General features: G+C 43.8%; 2 protein-coding genes and 1 long non-coding RNA gene across 7 annotated transcripts in view; all 3 read left to right on the top strand.

Moving 5' to 3' along the window:
- APAF1 (apoptotic peptidase activating factor 1) overlaps positions 1-23,211 on the top strand; it is a 129,863-nt gene that overhangs the window by 1,503 nt on the left and 105,149 nt on the right. For all 5 annotated transcript variants that reach the window (XR_016216979.1, XM_070052732.2, XM_070052733.2 and 2 more), the window contains exons 2-4: positions 2,529-2,707; positions 2,840-3,029; positions 9,856-10,053. Coding sequence is in view for 4 of the 5 variants with exons in the window: in XM_070052732.2 (XP_069908833.2) it covers positions 2,570-2,707; positions 2,840-3,029; positions 9,856-10,053 (526 nt within the window). In the remaining variant the exon portion in view is untranslated. The remainder of the gene's footprint in view (positions 1-2,528; positions 2,708-2,839; positions 3,030-9,855; positions 10,054-23,211) is intronic.
- Positions 3,211-8,154, top strand: LOC100351148 (importin-7-like). The gene is given in 6 exon segments (XM_089308825.1): positions 3,211-4,284; positions 4,764-4,966; positions 5,340-6,281; positions 6,283-6,459; positions 6,906-7,087; positions 7,090-8,154. Coding segments are annotated over 6 exon segments (3,360 nt in total). The 5' UTR covers positions 3,211-3,378; the 3' UTR covers positions 8,040-8,154.
- LOC138844414 (uncharacterized) lies at positions 8,845-9,439 on the top strand. The gene is made up of 2 exons (XR_011380220.2): positions 8,845-8,963; positions 9,322-9,439. It is a non-coding gene; the product is annotated as an uncharacterized LOC138844414 (long non-coding RNA).

The following is a 23,211-nucleotide window of genomic DNA, read 5'->3' on the forward strand; positions in this document are numbered from 1 at the left end:
CGGTATTCAGTACCAACAATGCTCTGTTTGGTTTTATGTTGGATAAAGAAAATAGGAAGTTTGAAACATTAGGACTTCAATATGATCACTATTTTTTAAATTAATTTTTAAGGTCCATGTGAATGTGTTTATTTTATTTGTAAATGCAGAGAGAGAGAGAGAGAGAGAGAGAGAGAGAGGCCATCTTGTGGTTCACTCCCCAAATGCCTGCAGCAGTTGGGACTGTGCCAGGCCGAAGCCAGGAGCTCAGTCAGGGTTTTCCAAGGACCAAAGTTCTTGAGGAATCCAAGTACTTGAGTCTTCACCTGCTGCCTCCCGGGTGTACATTAGCAGGAAGCTGAATCACTAGCAGAGCTGGGACTGAATCCTGGGCACGGCTATGGGATGTGGGCTTCCCAAGTATCCTCTTAGCTGCTCTACCAAATGCCCACCTCTATTTTATAAAATGCTAATTTATAGTAGGAATATTTTTATTGTTAAAAATGGTGATGTGGGGGCAAGCGCTGTAGCGCAGCAGGTTAAAGCCCTGGCCTGCAGTGCCCACATCCTGTGTGGGTGCCAATTTGAGTCCTGGCCATTCCACTTCCGATGCAACTCCCTGCTAATGTGCCTGGGAAAGCAGCGGAGGATGGCCCAAGTGCTTGGGCCTCTGTGCCCACGGGGGAGACCTGGAAGAGGATCCTGGCTCCTGGCTCCTGGCTCCTGGCTCCTGGCTTGGCCAGCCCCAGTTGTCCTCAACCATTGGGGGAGTGAACCAGCAGATGGAAGATCTCTCTTTCTCTGTGTGTCTCTACCTCTCTCTGTAACTCTGTGTGACTTTCAAAAAATAAAGTAAATCTTTAAAAAAAAAGGTAATGTGTATTGAAAAAATTAAGACAGTAGAGAGAAGAAAAGAGTGTGGCTCCAAATCTTGCTCCTCAGAAGTAGTCTAAACATTTTGATGAATAAAATTCTAAGCTTCTTCCTATATTTTTCTGTACCAATACATTTTCTTGTTATTTATAGGATCATATTTTTATTTTTCAATCAATGTGTCATGAGCATCTTTATATTCAGTGCATGTATAATTTTAAATATTTAGCGCATTTATAATTTTAAATGGCTATATATTATAAATATTATTTATTTAATGTTTCATTATGTAGCATACTTTTTTAAAAAAGATTTGTTTATTTGAGAGGCAGAGTTACAGAGAGAGAGACGGAGAGCAATCTTCATCTGCTGGTTCACTCCCCAAATGGCCACAATGGCTGGAGCTGGGCCGATCCGGTCAGGAGCCAGGAGCTTTGTCTGGGTCTCCCATGGTGCAGGGGCCCAAGGACTTGGGCCATCCTCTACTGCTTTCCCAGGCCATAAGCGGAGAGCTGGATCAGAAGAGGAGCAGCCAGGACATGAATCGGCACCTATATTGGATGCTGGGTGGCAGCAGAGGCTTAACCTACTACGCCACAGTGCTGGCCCCAATGTAGTATAGTTTTTTAAATTGTATTTATTTTTATTTGTTTGAAAGGCAGAATGACTGAATAAGCAAGCACGTGCAAGAGATCTTCCATCTGCTGGTTCACTCTCCAAATGCCTACAACAGCCAGAGCTCAGCCAGGCCCAAGACAGCAGCTCATAACTCAATCCAGGTCTCTCACATGAGTGACAGAGATCCAAGTATTGTAGCTGTCACGTGTACATCTTCCAAGATGTACACTGGCAAGAAGGTGGATCAGAAACCAAACAGGGACTTAAACCCTGGCATCCCAAGAGGCTTCTTAACTGCTGTGCCTAACACTTGCCCCAGCTTATTATTATTATTATTATTTTTTTGACAGAGTGGACAGTGAGAGAGAGAGAGACAGAGAGAAAGGTCTTCCTTTGCTGTTGGTTCACCCTCCAATGGCCGCCACGGCTGCACGCTGCGGCCAACACACCGCGCTGATCCGATGGCAGGAGCCAGGTGCTTATCCTGGTCTCCCATGGTGTGCAGGGCCCAAGGACTTGGGCCATCCTCCACTGCACACCCGGGCCACAGCAGAGAGCTGGGCTGGAAGAGGGGCAACCGGGACTAGAACCCGGTGTTCCGGTGCCGCAAGGTGGAAGATTAGCCTAGTGAGCCACGGTGCTGGCCCCCAGCTTATTTTTTTAAATCTATATTCAGAATGCTGGACATTTAGGTTGTGTTCGTTTTTTTCCCCTCACCTGAGCACTTTTTAGTAAGTCTCCTTGTAAATATTTTGCATACATATGTGAATATCTTCTTTAGGTAGATTTCTAGAAGTGGGATTTCTGGGTTATTGAGAATTATTTTAAACACTTCTATATCTTACTGCCTTCTGGAAAAATTGCAACCATTTTTTTTTCTCTCCCTAAGTAGTGAATAAGAATGCCTGTTTTCTCACAGCTTTCAAAGCATCAGCTTTTTCCACTTATAAGAATTTGCAAAAAAAAAATTGTTTTCTTTGTATTTCTTATGACCAGTGAGATTACATCTTTTTTAAATATTTAATGTCCTGACAACTATTTTGATGTTTTGCCTGTAGCTCATGGTTGGTAGTTCAGAGAGAGAAAAATTTGAGACAGGATGGATGCAAAAGCTCGGAATTGTTTATTGCAACATAGAGAAGCTCTGGAAAAAGACATCAAGACATCCTGCATCATAGATCACATGGTTAGCGATGGAGTTTTGACATTACTGGAAGAAGAAAAAGTGAAAAATGAGGTAAAGCCCGCTGAGATGCTCTATGCCTTCTTAAAACTATTTAAAATTCCAGAACTTGTGCTGGTCTCCACTAACTTGGGTTGTAAACATATTGATTGTTATACACTAAACTACTTAATTTTTTTTTTTTAGTGTACTCAACGTCAACGAGCAGCTATGCTAATTAAAATGATACTTAAGAAAGATAATAATTCTTACATCTCATTCTACAATGCTCTGCTTTATGAAGGATATAAGGATCTTGCGGCCCTTCTCCATGGTGGCATTCCTGTTGTCTCTGGTTCCAGTGGCAAAGATTCAGTTGGTGGAATAACTTCATATGGTTTGTATCCATGATATCTTCTGTTGTAATGCTATTATGATGGCTACATTGCCAGGTTTGTCTGACTGTAATCCTCTGAAGAGAGAGTAATTAGTTCACTTAAAAATGCTTATAAAAAAATGTAGTGGTGTTTTAAATTTAAATATTTCTTACTTGCATGCGTTACTTCTTACATTTTTTTTTTTTTTTTTTTACCTTGGAACTGTTTTTTTGTTGAGATAATATTATTTAAGCTCTCCTTTCACGCCGGTTGCCGCTGCGGAGTGCGGCGGGTCCATGTGCGCAGTGAGTGGTGCTATTCCTGGCACAGTTGCACCGGAGTCCTGGGTTTGACGGAGTCCGCGCTACCATGGACCCCAACACCATAATCGAGGCCCTACGGGGCACCATGGACCCAGCCTTACGTGAGGCCGCGGAGCGCCAGCTCAACGAAGCACACAAGTCTCTGAATTTTGTTTCAACACTGCTGCAGATTGCTATGTCAGAACAACTGGACTTACCTGTGAGACAGGCAGGTGCTAGCTATTTGAAAAATTTGATAACACAATATTGGCCTGATCGGGAAACGGCACCAGGGGATATATCTCCTTATACTATTCCAGAAGAAGATCGACATTGTATTTGAGAAAATATTGTAGAAGCCATTCTCCATTCTCCTGAGTTAATCAGAGTACAGCTTACTACGTGCATTCATCACATCAACAAACACGATGATCCAAATCGCTGGACTGCCATTGAGGATAAGATTGGCTTTTATCTTCAGTCTGGTAACAGTGCTTGTTGGCTAGGAATTCTTCTTTGCCTTTATCAGCTTGTGAAAAATTATGAGTACAAGAAACCAGAGGAGCGGAGTCCATTGGTAGCAGCGATGCGGCATTTTCTGCTGGTTCTAAAGGATCGTTTCATCCAGCCACTTTCTGATCAGTCTAATCAATCTGTCCTCATCCAGAAACAAATATTCAAGATCTTCTATGCTCTTGTTCAGTGTACACTACTGCTGGAGCTGATAAACCAACAGAACCAGACAGAGTGGATAGAAATTTTAAAGATTGTTGTGAACAGAGATGTACCTAATGAAACACTTCAAGTTGAAGAAGATGATAGACCTGAGTTACCATGGTGGAAATGTAAGAAGTGGGCTTTACATAGTTTAGCAAGGCTCTTTGAGAGATATGGAAGCCCCGGCAATATTTCCAAGGAGTATAATGAATTTGCTGAAGTATTTTTGAAGGCATTTGCTGTTGGTGTCCAGCAAGTTTTGTTGAAGGTATTATATCAGTACAAGGAGAAGCAATATATGGCTCCTCGAGTTTTGTTTTTGTTTTTTTTTTTTTGTTTGTTTTTTGACAGGCAGAGTGGACAGAGAGAGAGAGAGAGAGACAGAGAGAAAGGTCTTCCTTTGCTGTTGGTTCACCCTCCAATAGCCGCCGCGACCGGTGCACTGCGCTGATCCGAAGGCAGGAGCCAGGTGCTTCTCCTGGTCTCTCATGGGGTGCAGGGCCCAAGCACTTGGGCCATCCTCCACTGCACTCCCTGGCCACAGCAGAGAGCTGGCCTGGAAGAGGGGCAACCGGGACAGAATCCCGCGCCCCAACCGGGACTAGAACCTGGTGTGCCGGCGCCACAAGGCGGAGGATTAGCCTAGTGAGCCGCGGCGCTGGCCTGGCTCCTCGAGTTTTACAGCAGACATTAAATTATATTAATCAAGGAGTTTCCTATGCTCTTACCTGGAAGAATCTGAAGCCTCACATACAAGGCATTATCCAAGATGTCATTTTTCCATTGATGTGCTGTGCAGATGCTGATGAGGAACTTTGGCAAGAAGACCCTTATGAATATATGCACATGAAGTTTGATGTATTTGAAGATTTCATTTCACCTACCACTTCTGCCCAGACACTTCTGTTTACACCCTGTAGTAAAAGGAAAGAGGTACTACAAAAGACTATGGGATTGCCGGCGCCGCGGCTCACTAGGCTAATCCTCCGCCTAGCGGCGCCGGCACCCCGGGTTCTAGTCCCGGTCGGGGCGCCGGATTCTGTCCCGGTTGCCCCTCTTCCAGGCCAGCTCTCTGCTGTGGCCAGGGAGTGCAGTGGAGGATGGCCCAGGTGCTTGGGCCCTGCACCCCATGGGAGACCAGGAAAAGCACCTGGCTCCTGGCTCCTGCCACCGGATCAGCGCGGTGCGCCGGCCGTAGCGCGCCGGCCGCGGCGGCCATTGGAGGGTGAACCAACGGCAAAGGAAGACCTTTCTCTCTGTCTCTCTCTCTCTCACTGTCCACTCTGCCTGTCAAAAAAAAAAAAAAAAAAAAAAAAAGACTATGGGATTTTGTTACCAGATTCTTACAGAACCAAATGCTGATCCTCGAAAAAAGGATGGAGCCTTGCATATGATTGGCTCTTTAGCTGAAATACTTTTGAAGAAAAAGATCTATAAAGATCAGATGGGGCCGGCGCCGTGGCTCACTAGGCTAATCCTCCGCCTAGCGGCGCTGGCACACCGGGTTCTAGTCCCGGTCGGGGTGCCGGATTCTGTCCCGGTTGCCCCTCTTCCAGGCCAGCTCTCTGCTGTGGCCAGGGAGTGCAGTGGAGGATGGCCCAAGTGCTTGGGCCCTGCACCCCATGAGAGACCAGGAGAAGCACCTGGCTTCTGCCTTCTGATAGGCGCTGTGCGCTGGCCGCAGCGCGCCGGCCATTGGAGGGTGAACCAACGACAAAGGAAGACCTTTCTCTCTGTCTCTCTCTCTCTGTCCACTCTGCCTGTCAAAAAAAACAAAAAAACAAAAAAACAAAAAAAAAAACAGATGGAATACATGTTGCAGAATCATGTATTTCCTCTTTTCAGCAGTGATCTAGGCTACATGAGAGCACGGGCTTGCTGGGTACTTCACTATTTTTGTGAAGTGAAGTTCAAAAGTGACCAGAACCTTCAAACAGCTTTAGAACTAACAAGGAGATGTCTGATTGATGACAGAGAAATGCCTGTGAAAGTGGAAGCTGCAATAGCTCTTCAAGTGTTGATAAGCAATCAAGAAAAAGCTAAAGAATACATCACACCATTCATCAGACCTGTAATGCAGGCTCTTCTTCATATTATAAGAGAAACAGAAAATGATGATCTTACCAATGTAGTTCAGAAAATGATTTGTGAATATAGTGAAGAAGTTACTCCTAGTGCAGTAGAAATGACACAACATTTGGCAATGACATTTAACCAGGTAATCCAGATGGGGCCAGAAGAAGGAAGTGATGACAACAGTCACTGCTATGGGAATTTTGAATACAATTGACACACTTCTTAGTGTAGTTGAAGATCATAAAGAGATAACCCAGCAGCTTGAGGGAATCTGCTTACAGGTTATTGGTACTGTTTTACAGCAACATGTCTTAGAATTCTATGAGGAGATCTTCTCCTTAGCACATAGTTTGATGTTGCCGTTGATTTCTCAACAATGTTGCAGTGGATTCGTTTCTGAGAGGAGCAGTGTGGTGGGGGCAAGAGGGGCGGAGTCACCACACAGACCCTCGGAGTCGGGTGAAAGCAGGCTTGAGGTGAGCAGCCCACAGACTCATTTATTACAGTTGGAACCACATCTTATATAGCCAAGACCAGCCAATCTGGTCAAGGGGCGGTCTATGCCCCAACCAATCACAGCCTGTTGCCAGGCAGTTTCCAAAGCCAACCAATCACAGCCTGTTGCCAGGCAGTTTCAAATCCATCCAATCACAGCCTGTTGCCAGGCAGTTTCCAAAGCCATCCAATCACAGCCTGTTGTCAGGCAGGCTCCGTTGCCAGGTGGGTTTCAAAGCCATTCCTGAGTAACTGACGCTCGCTTGCCAGTGGCCACCTTGGCATGGCCTTCTCATTCCACCACAGTTTGACATGTCAACAAGTGTCTCCACTGATGTGGCAGCTTTTGCCCCTTGTATTTGAAGTCTTTCAGCAAGATGGCTTTGATTACTTTACAGATATGATGCCTCTTCTGCATAATTATGTAACAGTTGATACAGATACTTTTCTGTCTGATACCAAGTATCTTGAAATGATATACAGTATGTGCAAAAGGTTCTTACAGGAGTTGCAGGAGAAGATGCAGAGTGTCACGCAGCAAAATTATTAGAGGTCATCATTCTGCAGTGCAAAGGGCATGGCATTGACCAGTGCATTCCCTTATTCGTGGAAGCAGCTTTAGAGAGACTGACAAGAGAAGTTAAGACAAGTGAACTTAGAACAATGTGTCTGCAAGTTGCAATTGCAGCTTTATATTATAACCCACACCTACTACTTAATACTTTAGAAAATCTTCGCTTCCCTAATAATGTTGAACCAGTTACAAATCATTTTATTACACAGTGGCTTAATGATGTTGACTGTTTCTTGGGGCTCCATGACCGAAAGATGTGTGTTCTTGGCCTGTGTGCTCTTATTGATACGGAACAAATACCACAGGTTTTAAATCAGGTTTCTGGACAGATTTTGCCAGCTTTTATCCTTCTATTTAATGGATTGAAAAGAGCATATGCCTGCCATGCAGAACATGAGAATGACAGTGATGAGGATGATGAAGCTGAAGATGATGATGACACTGAGGAACTGGGGAGTGACAAGGATGATATTGATGAAGGTGGTCAAGAATATTTGGAGATTCTGGCTAAGCAAGCAGGTGGAGATGGAGATGATGAGGCCTGGGAAGAAGATGATGCTGAGGAAACTGCTCTAGAAGGCTATTCCACAATCATTGATGATGAAGATAACCCTGTTGATGAGTATCAGATATTTAAAGCTATATTTCAGACTATTCAAAACTGTAATCCTGTGTGGTATCAGGCTCTGACTCATGGTCTTAATGAAGAACAAAGGAAACAGTTACAAGACATAGCAACTCTGGCTGATCAAAGAAGAGCAGCCCATGAATCCAAAATGATTGAGAAGCATGGAAGGTACAAATTCAGTGCTCCAGTTGTGCCAGGTTCTTTCAGTTTTGGAGGCCCGGCACCAGGGATGAATTGAATTGTCATTTTCTTTCCTGCCGTGTGATTGTAGTGAAGAGCTTGTGTTCCTCCTAGTAGTGGTTCCAGAACTGGTTTATGTTATCTACTCTAAACTCATTGATCAATAGATGCACACAAAGCAAAACCCCAGGAGGTGGGACCTGATCATGCAACCTGGCACTGGAAAAGAAACCAGAGGGATTCTTGGGGGGAGGGGAGTAATGGGGGAGGTAGGACTGGTATTTTCTTTATTTTTGAAGAAAGTAAGATCCTGACTCTGAAGCTTCAAGTGACACTGTGGAAATCTGAAACAAGAGGGAATGTCATGAAGGCAGCTTTTCTTTTTCTGAGGAAAAAATAAGCATGGGCTACAGGACTATTTAAAATGTCTCATTTACAGTATAAAACTCAAAGGTAGATGTAATTTTTACACCTATGACTATTTGTCCGATTTGTCTATTCCTCACCATTGAGTATACTTTATATGTAAATAAGATAAGGTAATCCGATAGCCTTATTCCATCTTTATCATTTTCATTCATCAAAGATTGTTCCTATGTAGATTATTGGACATTTATTGTAGTACTACATGACTGATTTAAAGCTCTGTAAATGAATTAGCACTTTCATATTGAAACAAGCCTGCTAGCCTATGTATAAAAGCAAAATGTTTGCTGTTTATAAAAGGAAGGGGATGTAATGGGGTGGGGGGTAGGGGTAATTTCAAGTTGTTAATTTAAAAATGAACTAGCAATTTTGTACCTGTTGACTTTGTGGTACACTCACCTCTGATAGGGACTTGAATTCGGTATGTAAAAAGGAGTTAGTGATATTTCATTGCTGCTAAAAATGGCAACTCCCTCTGTGTCCTGTTTTTTTCTTAAAGCTCTCAGTGTTTAAGTGGATATTTGGATATGAGACCTTACTGTAACAAATAAGAAAGGTGATATCTTTTTTTTTTTTTTTTTTTTGACAGGCAGAGTGGACAGTGAGAGAGAGAGACAGAGAGAAAGGTCTTCCTTTGCCGTTGGTTCACCCTCCAATGGCCGCCGCTGGTGTGCTGTGGCCGGCGCACCGCGCTGATGCGATGGCAGGAGCCAGGTACTTATCCTGGTCTCCCATGGGGTGCAGGGCCCAAGGACCTGGGCCATCCTCCACTGCACTCCCTGGCCACAGCAGAGAGCTGGCCTGGAAGAGGGGCAACCGGGACAGAATCCGGTGCCCTGACCGGGACTAGAACCCGGTGTGCCGGCACCGCAAGGCGGAAGATTAGCCTGGTGAGCCGTGGCGCTGGCCGAAAGGTGATATCTGAAGCATGTAAATTGGATACAAAGTTTTACTCTTAAAGAGTTGATCTTAGAGTATGGCTAAACATCTATATATGCAATCTATTAAAAGAACTTAATTTGGCAAAAAAAATTACTTAAGCTCTTAATTTTTAGAGATAATAGGGTGGTATGTAGGATTCTATTTATGTTATTTTCCAGTTTTGTGTGTTTGTAGAAAAGAATGATAATTTTTAGAAATCCATTATCTTGAAGGGAATTCATAAGCTCTCTTCCTTTTATACTGCTTTCAATATAAGAGAAAGATACTAGGGATTCAAGGAGTAATAGGGTGAGTAAGGGTAGGTATAGATGGAGACTTACATTTTTTCTGTCCTTGCTTTTGTTTTCTGTGTCCTGAGAAATCAGAAGTTTCAACTTAACATGTTAACCACATTATTTCTCTTATAAATTCAGAGGCTAAGGTTCAACTTGGCTTTCTGGTTTTTATAGTATTACATGAATACCCATTTGAAAGTTCTATTCATTCATGCTTCTTTTGTATTTCAGTGAGGACAGTGCTGCGTGAAGGTGGAGTACCACAGAGACCGGTTGTTTTTGTTACCAGGAGGAAGCTGGTAAATGCAATTCAGCAGAAGCTCTTGAAGTTGAATGGTGAACCAGGTTGGGTCACCATATATGGAATGGCGGGGAGTGGGAAGTCTGTGTTAGCTGCAGAAGCTGTTCGAGATCATTCCTTCTTGGAAGGTAAGTTTTTTTTTTTTTTTTTTTTTTTTTTTAAGATTTATTTATTTGAAAGTCAGAGTTACACAGAGAAAAGAGAGGCAGAGAGGTCTTCCATCCACTGGTTCACTTCCCATTAGGCTGCAACAGCCGGAGCCACACCGATCCAAAGCCAGGAGCCAGGAGCTTCTTCCCGGTCTCCCACACGGGTGCAGGAGCCCAAGGACTTGGTCATCTTCTACTGGCTTCCCAGGCCAGAGCAGAAAACTGGATCAGAAGTGGAGCAGCTGGGACTCGAACTGGTGCCCATATGGGATGCTGGCACTGCTATGCCACAGCGCTGGCCCCTGCATAGCATCTTAAATGTTTATCTTTTATTCTCTCTAATCTGTGCTTCTGTCTCACATCTCCTTTTCTGATTCTGATTGTATTACCTCCTTTTTATAAGGACCCTTGTGATTCTGTTGTGCTCACTTGATAGTCCAGGATAATTTCTTTATCTCAAACTCCTTAATTTTAATATTTAATGAATCTGCTAAGTCATTTTTACCATGTATTTATTAGTTCTGTGGATTAGCATGTGTACATCTTTTAGCCAGGAGAGATTTTTCTGCCTACTATAGGCATGATTAAATTTGGAATTTATTTTTTTTCTTAAACTGTCATAGTGAGGCTTGACTAGCCAGGCCAAGAAGTTCATAAAGATATCAGATGACTGTTAATAACACTGGAATAAAACTAGTTCCCTTGTATCTTTACAGTTTAGGAGACTATAAGGTTGAAAATGGATTAAAAAAAAAAATGAACCAAGCTGATGCTAAGAGCCTGGAACTCCATCCTGGTCTACCACATGGGGGGCAGGGGCCCAAGCATTCAGGCCATCTTCCACTGCTTTTCCAGGTACATTAGCAGGAAACTGGATGGGAGGCCGAGCAGCCAGGACACAAACTAGTGCTCATACTGGATGTTAGTGTCACAGGCAGCAGTTCAATCTGCTCTGACGTTTCAGGCAGGACTAGATTTAAACATTCCTGTCAGTTTAGTGTCCACTTTAGCACAGAGCTCTTTATAAAGGGAAAGAAATTTTTGAAACTTGATTCCATTAATGAATTCCAGTGGAATGGCAGTTCTAGTGGCATCCTATACTACTTTAATTCCGCAATTCTGTTGATTTCTTATCTTTAAAAATAAAAATTTTTATAACATGTCTACCGTTGTGTGGGAGTTGACTATAACAACTAGTAGGTTTTTCAGATCGGCTTTAGATTCATTTGACATCTAGTGACTGACTTTTCTTGCTTCAGATATTCCTGTATTCAGTAAATGTTTGGGAAACTATCATGAGCTTGGCATTGTTTTGCCCTTAAATTATGGTATAAAGCATTTTCTTTTAGTAATAAGGGGGTTACAGACTTGATTAAAATTATGGTTCCTGAGGTCGGCATTGTTGCGAAGCAGGCAGAGCCACTGCTTGTGACGCTGGCATCCCAAATGGGCTCTGGTTTAAATCCCAGCTGCTCCACATCCAATCCAGCTCCCTGCTATTGGCCTGGGAAAAGCAGTGGAAGGTGGCCCAAGTCTCTGGGCCCCTGCCATCCTTGTGGGAGATCCTGATGAAACTTCTGGCTCTTGGCTTCAGCCTGGCCCGGCTCTGGCGGTTGCAGCCATCTGAGAAGTAAACCAGCAGGTGGAAGATACCTCCATCTCTCCCTTTATATAACTCTATCAAAGTAAATAAATAAATCTTAAAAACATGGTTGCTATAGAAAGTTTATTTTAGGGTGGTGGTTGATGTAAAGACAATATATTAAGTTAACTAGATGTGTTTTCAATTAACTTAGTTTTTTTTTTTTTTTTTTTTTTAAAGTTCAGCCCTTCCTTTTCTTACTTGTAGGGAAATTGTAAAGAGTTTGACATCTTTAAACTGTTTACATTGCTGTATTAATATGCTGAATTTTAAAAACATGCTGTTTACCTGTTTGTTTCTGTCTGTCCCAAGATTTTCTTGATGTTGTTAGATTATTCATTGTTACCAGAATAAACATCATGTGAAAGTAGGATGGGGTTAGTTTTATCTGAAAAATGCAGTTTTTTCCTGAATAAGTTTCTCTGAATGCATTATGTGTATAAACCTTATTCAAGGCTAAATTGCTCCCTCTCGTGCCCATAGTCAAGATTTTTTTTTTTTTTTTTTTTTTTTTTTTTGACAGGCAGAGTTAGACAGTGAGAGAGAGAGACAGAGAGAAAGGTCTTCCTTTTCCGTTGGTTCACCCCCCAAATGGCCGCTACGGCCTGCGCACTGCGCCAATCCGAAGCTGGAAGCCAAGTGCTTCCTCCTGGTCTCCCATGTGGGTGCAGGGCCTAAGGACTTGGGCCATCCTCCACTGCCCTCCTGGGCCACAGCAGAGAGCTGGACTGGAAGAGGGGCAACCAGGACAAAATCCAGCACCCCAACCGGGACTAGAACCCGGGATGCCAGCGCTGCAGGCAGAGGATTAGCCTAGTGAGCCATGGCGCCAGCCAAGATGTTTGATATTTAGATTCTTTCTGAAATGTTAGAATAATAGTTCAGTATTTAACTAAATGTCGTATTTTGTGGTGGTAAGAGATTTGCAGGTCAGTTGGTCATTTAGTCTGTCTTTTTTTTTTAATTTTTATTATTTATTTGGGAGGCAGAGAGATACAAAGGAATACAGCTTCCATCTGCTGGTTTACTTCCCAAAGTCCCCAAATGATCGGGTTGGGCCAGGGCCAAAGGAGAGAGCTGGGAATGCAGCTATGCCCTACATGGGCAGCAGGAACCCAGTCAGTTGAGCCGTCACTGATGTCTTCAAAGTCTGCATTATCAGAAAACTGAAATCTGAACTGGGAATTGAACTCAGACATTCTGATAGGAGACATGGGCATCATTTGTTTTTAAATATATTTATTTATTTGAAAGGCAGGGTTACAGAGAGAGAGGAGAGACAGAATGATCTTCCATCTGCTGATTAGCTTCCTAACTGGCAGCAATGACTGGGGCTGGGCCAGGCTGAAGCCAGGAACCAGAAGCTTCTTCCAGGTCTCCCACATGGGTGCAGGGGCCCAAGGACTTGGTCCATCCTTAGCTGCTTTCCCAGGGCACTAGCAGTGAGCTGGATTGGAAGTACAGCAGCCGGGACTCAAACTGGCACCCACATAGGATGCTGGCACTACAGGCTGTGGCTTCAGCCCTCTATGCCATGATGCTGGCCCTGACATTGGCATCTTAACTAGTATCTTAACCACTATATTAAATGCTCAGCCTTGTCTTTCATTTCCCTGCATATTTTTGTAATGTTTTAATTTTTTAGTTTTAAATTTAGGAGATAAAGGCCTTTTACCTTTCTCACAGTATTTTGCTAAATTCTAATCTTGGTTCTCTCCCCCTATTCCCATGCTTTCTGCCGTATCCAATAGACTTCCTCCTCTGTATTAACAACCTGATTTAAGAGTGTTACCTTCTTGCTCTATCTCCAGTGAAGTTTCCTGAGGACACTGTTGTCTACATGGCCTTCTTCAGTGGTATGACAACTTTTTTACAGTCAGGATACTTTCTTTGCTTTATCTTTAATCCATGGATAACTTAAAAATTTTACATAGAGGGACCAGCACTGTGGCATAGCGGATAAAGCCTCTGCCTGTGGTGCCGGCATCCCATATGGGCGTTGGTTCGAGACCTAGCTGCTCCACTTCTGATCCAGCTCTCTGCTATAGCCTGGGAAGCCAGAAGAAGATGGCCAAGTCCTTGGGCCCCTGCACTTGTGTGGGAGACCTGGAAAAAGCTCCTGGCTCCTGGCTTTGGATCGGCGCAGCTCTGGCTGTTGGGGCCATCTGGGGAGTGAACCAGTGGATGGAAGACCTCTCTCTCTCTCTCTCTCTCTCTCTCTCTTTCTCTCTGTAACTGTGACTTTCAAGTAAAATAAATAAATCTTAAAAAAAATTTACATAGAAAGCACAAATTAGAAAAAAAATAGAGTAGCAGATAGTTTATAACTTTCGGTTTTCATTTGAAAGAAGTGAAAGTTCTCCTCAATTGTCCTTTTCCTTTTTCTCCTAAATTTTGTATCCTACCCCACATATAATCTTGGTTATCTGTTTGGGGTTAGGTTTTCAAACTTTTTCTGTGTACTTGCAAATAGAGATATACACAGAACCCAACTGTAACATTGTGAAGCCACACGGATTTCCTGTTTGATAGCTTGACTTCACTGAAGGAAGAATAAAGCAGTAGGACTTCTTGTCTGTCCTCTTCTAAGAAGTTGGCACTGATAATCAAACCAGTCTGCATTAGTTGTTTCAGAGTTCTCTGTCTCTTCGCCATTTGTTATCTTTTGGATTCTCATGTACTCACTACTCATTACTTTGCTGAATTCTTATTCCCATGCTTTCTGCCGTACCCTCTGAATTTCCTCCTCTGTATCATCAACCTGTTTTAAGAATATTCACCTTCTTATCTCCAGTGGAGAAGATTCCTCAGGATACTGCCGTCCACATGGCCTTGTTCAGTGGTTGGCGACTTTTTTCTTTTATAGCTCATGTCCTTCAGCACCAGGAAATAGGTGGTGTTGTCCTTGCTCTCTGTTGCCACCTCCAGGCCATTGTTGTTGCCTTCCTCTCCAGCTAAATTCTTTGAGGTTCATTTCCTCTAGTCTTACCCAGTGTTGTAATCTGTTTCTTCATCTACCTCTATGTAGATGAGTCGTCCAAAACCTCGGCCTTTGTTCCCATAACCATTTTCTTAGCTATATTCTACCCTGATTGCAGATTGGACGCTAACCCTTCTCATTGTTAGGACCATAGCTTTTTAAAATCTTGATGTTAAACATTCTAGTTTACTCTTTGCCTACCTCCACCTATTCTGTTCTTAAAGTTCATTGCTGTATTAGTTAGACCAATAGAGACTTCACAATAACTCCATAATATCTTCATTCTATAACCTCATCAGCCCCCTTCTGGACTTGGGCCTAGATTTTGTTGTCCATCATTCAGTCATACACTCTTGGCTCTTTAAGTTCTCACCTTATCTGCAGTGAAAACTTATTACTCCTCCTCCATGCTAGGAGATGGAGTAGGAAGGTATTCATTCTTGCTTCCCATGGCTTCAGTTAGACCATTACTTAATTCCTATTCTCTGGAGAAAACCACCCTGCCGAGTTACAATTTAAGTTTGTGATCATAAACTTTAGCAATTTTTTTTTTTTTTTTTTTTTTTTTTTTTTTTTTGACAGGCAGAGTGGACAGTGAGAGAGAGAGACAGAGAGAAAGGTCTTCCTTTGCCGTTGGTTCACCCTCCAATGGCCGCCGCTGCAGCCGGCGCACCGCGCTGATCCGATGGCAGGAGCCAGGATCCAGGTGCTTTTTCCTGGTCTCCCATGGGGTGCAGGGCCCAAGCACCTGGGCCATCCTCCACTGCACTCCCTGGCCATAGCAGAGAGCTGGCCTGGAAGAGGGGCAACCGGGACAGAATCCGGCGCCCCGACCGGGACTAGAACCCGGTGTGCCGGCGCCGCAAGGTGGAGGATTAGCCTATTGAGCCACGGCGCCGGCCGAACTTTAGCAATTTTGTTAGGTTTATGTAGTGTGTGTAATGATATTGTGATTTGTAGGCTGTAATCAGAAACTACTTTCCTTTCCTTTTCATTGTCTTTTCAGACCTCTTCTCCTGGACTGATTCTTTCCATGATACTGTGCAGGTCACTTTAAGTTACACATTTTAACAATTAAAAAATATCTAATTGTATAAACTTCCTTTATACGTAAGGTTCTTAAGTCTGTGGTGGGACAGTGGCTTAAGATGGCCATTGTGGGTTATTCCCAGCTTTTTCCTGTTTTAAGTAGCACTTCAATGAATAGCTTTTGGAGGCAGCATAGTGTAGAAGTTGAGGGTTGATGCTGAAGATTTGAATCCCAGCTCTGCTTTATTGGCTCTGTAAGCTTGGAAAAATTTCTCAACTTCTCTATAACTCTTGTTTCTGGAACTGGAAAAATGGGGATAAAAAATAGAGTCTGCTTGATAGGGTGGTATAAGAATACAGTGAATTTAAATATATAGAACTCTTAGAATAGTGCTTGATAAATATCTGTCGTGAATAGATTTTTTATTTACATATTTTTCTTGGATGATTAACTTTTAAAAATACTAATTTATTTTTGTATTCAGTTATTTGTGAATAGCAGTAAATATACATGTCTTTTGTTGTAATTTAACACATGTATTTTTTGTATGTGTTTTTTGTTTTATACTTTTAAGGCTACATAGTAGAAAATTTTTTTAAAGGCTTATTTTATTTTTTTGAAAGAGTTACAGAGGGAGGTAGAGACACAGAGAGAGAGGTCTTCCATTTGCTGATTCTGTCCCCTGATGGCTGCAATAGCTGGAGCTGAGCTGGTCTGAAGCCAGGAGCCAGGAGCTTCTTCCAGGTCTCCCATGTGAGTGCAGGGAACCAAAGACTGAGGCCATCCTCTGCTGCTTTCCCAGGCACATTAGCAAGGAGCTGGATCAAAAGTGGAGCAGCCGGGACCCGAACCAGCACGTATAAGGGATGCTGGCGCCACAGACCAGGGCTTTAATCTGTACACCACAATGCCAGCCACATAGTAGAAATTTTTATGATTCACATCACTGATAATGATCTAATGCTTTTGTTCACTGTATTGGACACATAGGAACACACACACACGCACACACACAAATATAAATAGGGTATTCTTCAAAAAGCTTATGGAAAATGGAATTAAAAGATAATGCAGTTTCAGGCATGGAAAGCCAAGACACTGGCAAAAAAAGTCCTACATGAAGAACCTCTATGGGTGAGACCCCAGTGGAAAGAAGTGGTCATCAAAGAAAGATGTACTTTTCTCTGGAGGGAGGAGAGAACTTCCACTTTGCTTATGGCCTTGTCTAGATACTGATGGAGATTGTGGATTCAGAAGGCTTCCATAGCCTAGGCAGCTCATGTCAAGAGCCTCATGTCAAGATCACTGATGTCATATGTAAAAGTGTTAATTGTTAAATTAACAACAGAAGTCACTGTGCACTAACTTCCATGTAGTACCTCTGTCCTCAAAGAGTTGTATTATAAGAGTTAAGTAAAACTTGTTCTCAAAGATTTACTTTGTTTTAGTGTATTAAGTGGAGGATATTCTTATGTCTCATAAGTTATTGGGTTCTTCTTAAAAGACAAGTTTCTCAAAAAAAAAAAAAAAGAATGCTTAAAAAAAATGAAATTCACTTTGAGATGCAATGTCTTTGTACAGCCCTTGTCTCTACTGTTGAGTAACAGGTTTCTTTTCTTCATAAAATTTGTTGAACTCTTTACTTAGTAGAGTTAATTTCTGTGTATAAAGTTAATTGAAAATAGATTTTAGTAAAAAAAATAAGACTGGGAATAGGAGACGGAGGAAGAAGATGGGTGGGAGTGTTAGTAGGAGGACAGGTACAGTGAGAAGAATCACTATGTTCCTAAAGTTGTGTTTATGAAATGCATGAAGTTTGTATTCCTTAAATAAAGGGTTTCTTTGGTGGGGGGGAGATAATGCAGGAGCAGGACTTTAGCCTTGTGCTTAAAGATACCAGTTAAGATACATCCCACATTGCCTGGGTTCAGTACCTGCTGATGTAGACCCCAGGAGGCAGTGGTGATGTCTCAGGTAATTGGGTTCCTGGATTGAATCCCCACCTCCTAACTTTGGCACAGACTTGTTGCTGACATTGCAAGTGTTTTTGGAGTGAACTAAGAGTTTGAGAACACTTTGTTTCTCCCTCTGTTTCTGTCTTTCAAATAATTAAAAACAAAAATACATTTTTCCATGAACTTTTTGAAATTTATGTGGCAGTGATTAATTATAGTCTATAAAGACTTAAGATTTTTGTCTTCTGATAAGTAGGTAAGTAAAATACACATTTCAAGATGTGTTACAGTTCATTAGCAATATATTTAAAAAATTTTAATATTTTTTTAAAAAGATTTATTTATTTATTTGAAAGGCAGAGTGACACAGAGAGAGAATTTTCCCTTCTATTGGTTCACTCCCCAAGTGGCCACAACAGTCAGACCTGGGCCAGGCTGAAGCTTCTGTCCTGGTGTCCCAAATGGGTTGCAGGAATGCAAGTACTTGGGCTATAGACTGCTTCCTTCCCAGGCACATTAGTAGGGGGCTAGGCCACAGGTTAAGCAGCCAGGATTTGAACAGGTACTCCAGCCTCTGATGATTTTGATGGTAGTAGTAATAATAAAAAGAGTGGCCATTTTTTTTTTTCAGATGGTTCATTGTTATATTGTCTTGAGTTATAATCGCCTTTTTTTTTAAGATTTATTTTATTTATTTGAAAGACAGAGTTACAGAGAGAGGTAGAGACACAGAGGTCTTCCATCTGCTGGTTCGCTCCCCAGATGGCCTCAATGGCCGGAGTTGCGCCGATCCGGAGCCAGGAGCTTCTTCCAGATCTCCCACATGGGTGCAGGGGCTCAAGCACTTGGGCCATCTTCCACTGCTTTCTCAGGTCATAGTAGAGAGCTGGATGGGAAGAGGAGCAGCTGGGACTAGAACTGGCGCCCATATGGGATGCCGGCGCTTCAGGCCAGGGCGTTAACCCGCTGCGCCACAGCGCCAGCCATAATTGTCTTTTTATTTTTATTTATTTTTGACAGGCAGAGTGGACAATGAGAGAGAGAGAAACAGAGAGAAAGGTCTTCCTTTACCATTGGTTCACCCTCCAATGGCCGCCGCGGCCGGTGTGCTGCGGCCGGCTCACTGCGCTGATCCGATGGCAGGAGCCAGGTGCTTCTCCTGGTCTCCCATGCAGGTGCAGGGCCCAAGGACTTGGGCCATCCTCCACTGCACTCCCTGGCCACAGCAGAGAGCTGGCCTGGAAGAGGGGCAACTGGGACAGAATCCGGCGCCCCAACTGGGACTAGAACCCGGTGTGCCGATGCTGCAAGGCGGAGGATTAGCCTAGTGAGCTGCGGCGCCGGCCTCCAATTGTCTTTTATAATTACACTATTTTCTCTTTGAAGAACCATCATGATTTAAAGAATGAATGGCTAGAAGTGATATTTAAGGAAACATTTTTAAAGATTTACTTATTTGTTTGAAAAAATTAGAGAGATGGAGAGACAGAGCTCTTCCATCTACTGGTTTTCTCCCAGATGGCCTCAACGGCCAGGGTTAGGCCAAACTGAATCCTGGGGCCAGGAGCTTCATCCAGGTTTCCCTCATCGGTACAGGAGCCCCAGAACCTGGACATTCTTCTGCTTTTCCCAGGCCATGAGCAGGGAGCTGGCTCTGAAGAGGAGCGGCGGGGACATGGTGCCCATGTGGGATGCTGGCATTGCAGGGTGCAGCTACCTGCTATGCCACAGCACTGGCCCTAACATTCTCTTTTTTACTGTACTATTTCATCTGAAGGTACAAAAAATTAGCTACTTTTATGGTGTGACTGTCAAATATCAACTTTACTGTCGCCAATAAAGAATCAATAATTATTTTTATAATATTAAGGCAATTGAACTCATTTGTAAAGATGGTTCCAACTGAGACTCTTTTGGACTTACAATTTATTATAAACAAATGCCAATCTTAAAAACACAATTCCAAATAAATGCAGTTATACCAGTTACAGATAAGAAAGTACAAGAAGCTCACTGACTTTGCTATGCCAAGTAGATTAAAAAGCAAAATTGGTTTTATATTATAGGTATATATAAATACAATCCTATCTTTTTTTTTTTTAATTTTATTTTTTGACAGGCAGAGTGGATAGTGAGAGAGAGAGACAGAGAGAAAGATCTTCCTTTGCCATTGGTTTACCCTCCAATGGCCGCCGCAGCCGACGCGCTGCGGCCGGAGCACCACGCTAATCCGAAGGCAGGAGCCAGGTACTTATCCTGGTCTCCCATGGGGTGCAGGGCCCAAGGAATTGGGCCATCCTCCACTGCACTCCCTGGCCACAGCAGAGAGCTGGCCTGGAAGAGGGGCAACTGGGACAGAATCCGGCGCCCTGACCGGGACTGGAACCCGGTGTGCCAGCGCCGCACGGCAGAGGATTAGCCTAGTGAGCCGCGTCACCGGCCCAATACTATCCTTTTTTAAGATTTATTTCAGGGGCCAGCGCTGTGCTGTAGTGGGTAAACATGCAGCCTGTGGTGCAAGCATCCCATATGGGTGCTGGTTTGAGTCCCAGCTGCTCTGCTTCCAATCCAGCTTTCTGCTACGGCCTGAGAAAGCAGTGGAAGATGGCCCAAGTCCTTGGGCCCCTGCACCTGCATGGGAGACCAGGATAAGTACCTGGCTCCTGGCTTTGGATTGGCTCAACTACTGCTGTTGTGGCCTTCTGGGGAGTGAACCATTGGATGGAAGATCTCTCTCTCTTTCTGCCTCTGCCTCTCTGTAACTAAAATCTTTTAAGAAAGATTTATTTTATTCATTTGAAGGGCAGAGTTACAGAGAAAAAGAGATACACACACACACACACAAACATGCAGAGATACCCTTCATTTGCTGGTTCACTCCTCAAATGGCTGCAACAGTTAGGGCTGGGCCAGGCCAAAGCCAGGAGTGGATGGCGGGAGCCCAAGCACTTGGGCTATGCTCTGCTGCTTTCCCATGCACTTAAGCAGGGAGCCAGATTGGAAATGGACCATCTGGGATTTGAGCTGGAGCCCATGTGTCATGCCGGCATCACAGATGGTAGCCCAACCAGCTGTGCCACAATGCTGGCCTCTCTCCTTTTTTCTTCCATGTTTCTTCCATTTCTTACACGAGTATTAGAATGCTTCATTTCATTCACTTCAATAGTATGAATTCCTTAGAAAAAGATAGAAAAGAGTTGACAGCTCCCAAATTTTCTGCTTGTTTTTTCCTTCTTCTGTCAGTTTCCTGATGTATTTAACATAAGCAGGAAAATCTTTTCAGTAAATTGAGCATGTAAGTTTGTTATAGTGTCTTGGAGAATTCTGTCAAGTTAAATATATCCTGTGTGCCTTTTGTTTCCAAGTCAGTTCTTTGCTTTAAACCCCCACATGTGTTTCTTTATTCAAGAGCCTGTGGCTTTTCAGCGTCCTTTTTGGCTTTTACAGATGTCTCCTTTCTCAGTGTCCCACTCATCCATGGCTTAGTCCTCTTTTCAGGGCCTGACTTGTCAGCTTTTATTTTCTGTTTAATAGGTGATCAAGTCTGTCATTGATTCCAAAATATTGAGTAAGCTCTTTCCTTTGGGTTTCACTTGAGGATTGTTCACTGTGGAGTTTTTTTTTTTCATTCTTCAGTGTATCTGTTCTGGAGCATTTTGGAAAAGAAAGGAGTTGAGATTTATTGTTCGTTCGTTCTTTCTTTCTGTCTTTCTGTCTTTCTTTCTGTCTTTCTTTCTGTCTTTCTGTCTTTCTTTCGACAGGCAGAGTGGACAGTGAGAGAGAGAGACAGAGAGAAAGGTCTTCCTTTACCGTTGGTTCACCCTCCAGTGGCTGCCGCAGCTGGTGCACTGTGGCCGGCGCACCGCGCTGATCCGATGGCAGCAGCCAGGTACTTATCCTGGTCTCCCATGGGGTGCAGGGCCCAGGGACTTGGGCCATCCTCCACTGCACTCCCTGGCCACAGCAGAGAGCTGGCCTGGAAGAGGGGCAACCGGGACAGAATCTGGCGCCCCGACCGGGACTAGAACCCGGTGTGCTGGCGCTGCAAGGTGGAGGATTAGCCTAGTGAGCCGCGGCGCCGGCCATATTTCTTTTTTAAACATAGTTCTTGAAATTTGTTTCACAATTTAGAGGAATCCCAGAAGGACACTCTTCATATTTGTTTACAGTGGTCTCTGTTGCAGTTTTTGGTCCTTGTGTTAGGAAGTTTGAAATCTTTGTTTTTCTAATGATCCTATCTTCTTTATTTTTCTGTAAATTAAGTTCAGAGTTTTCTAGTGTGGCTTCCGAATTTGACTAAACATCATATTCATTTGGGCCAGGAGGTAGTACCTTGCTGCACATCTTTTCATCAATCAGGAGGCAGGTGCTTAGCACTCCATTAGCATTCTTATAACACTGGTAATCCTGTCTGTTATAACCTTTTACAGTTGACATAGTACGTTAACGTGTTTTAGGCTGGCGCTCACTAGGCTAATCCTCCGCTTAGTGGTGCCGGCACACCGGGTTCTAGTCCCGGTCGGGGTGCCAGATTCTGTCCCGGTTGCCCCTCTTCCAGGCCAGCTCTCTGCTGTGGCCCGGGAGTGCAGTGGAGGATGGCCCAAGTCCTTGGGCCCTGCACCCCATGGGAGACCAGGAGAAGTACCTGGCTCCTGCCATCAGATCAGCGTGGTGCTCCGGCCGCAGCACGCCGGCCGCAGCGGCCATTGGAGGGTGAACCAACGGCAAAAGGAAGACCTTTCTCTGTCTCTCTCTCTCACTGTCCACTCTGCCTGTCGGGAAAAAAAAAAGTGTTTTATATCTTTAATTTCTTTTTTTAAGATTTTTATTTATTTGAGAGATAGAGTTACAGACAGTGAGAGGGCAAGACAGAGAGAAAGGTCTTCCTTCTGTTGGTTCACTCCCCAGATGGCCAAACGGCCAGAACTGCGCCAATCCGAAGCCAGAAGCCAAGAATCTCTTCTGGGTCTGTCACGCATGTGCAGGAACCCAAGGACTTGGGTCATCTTCTACTGCTTTCCCAGGCGATAGCAGAGAGCTGGATCAGAAGTGAAGCAGCTGGTTTTTGAACCAGCACCCGCTAGGGATGCCGGCATTGCAGGCAGCAGCTTTACCCACTACGCCACAGTGCCGTCCCCACTAGCTATTCAATCTTTAGCAAATGACTTATTGTCAGTCTCTTTTGTTATATAGTATAAGACTGTCTTTCCCATCTCTTCCAGAGTTATTATAAGAAATTAAAGATAGGGGCCGGCGCCATGGCGCAGTGGGTTAATCCTCCGCCTGCGGTGCTGGCATCCCATATGGACACCAGTTCTAGTCCCAGCTGCTCCTCTTCCAGTCCAGCTCTCTTATATGGCCTGGGAGGGCAGTGGAGGATGGGCCAAGTCCTTGGGTTCCTGCACACGCATGGGAGACCCAGAAGAGGCTCTTGGCTCCTGGCTTCGGATCTGCACAGCTCCAACCATTGTGGCCATCTGTAGTGAACCAGTGGATGAAAGTCCTTTCTCTCTCTTTATTCTGCCTCTCC

Source organism: Oryctolagus cuniculus, chromosome 11, assembly GCF_051225735.1.
Source record: "Oryctolagus cuniculus isolate XC-2025 breed Fujian yellow rabbit chromosome 11, ASM5122573v1, whole genome shotgun sequence".
NCBI lineage: Eukaryota > Metazoa > Chordata > Mammalia > Lagomorpha > Leporidae > Oryctolagus > Oryctolagus cuniculus.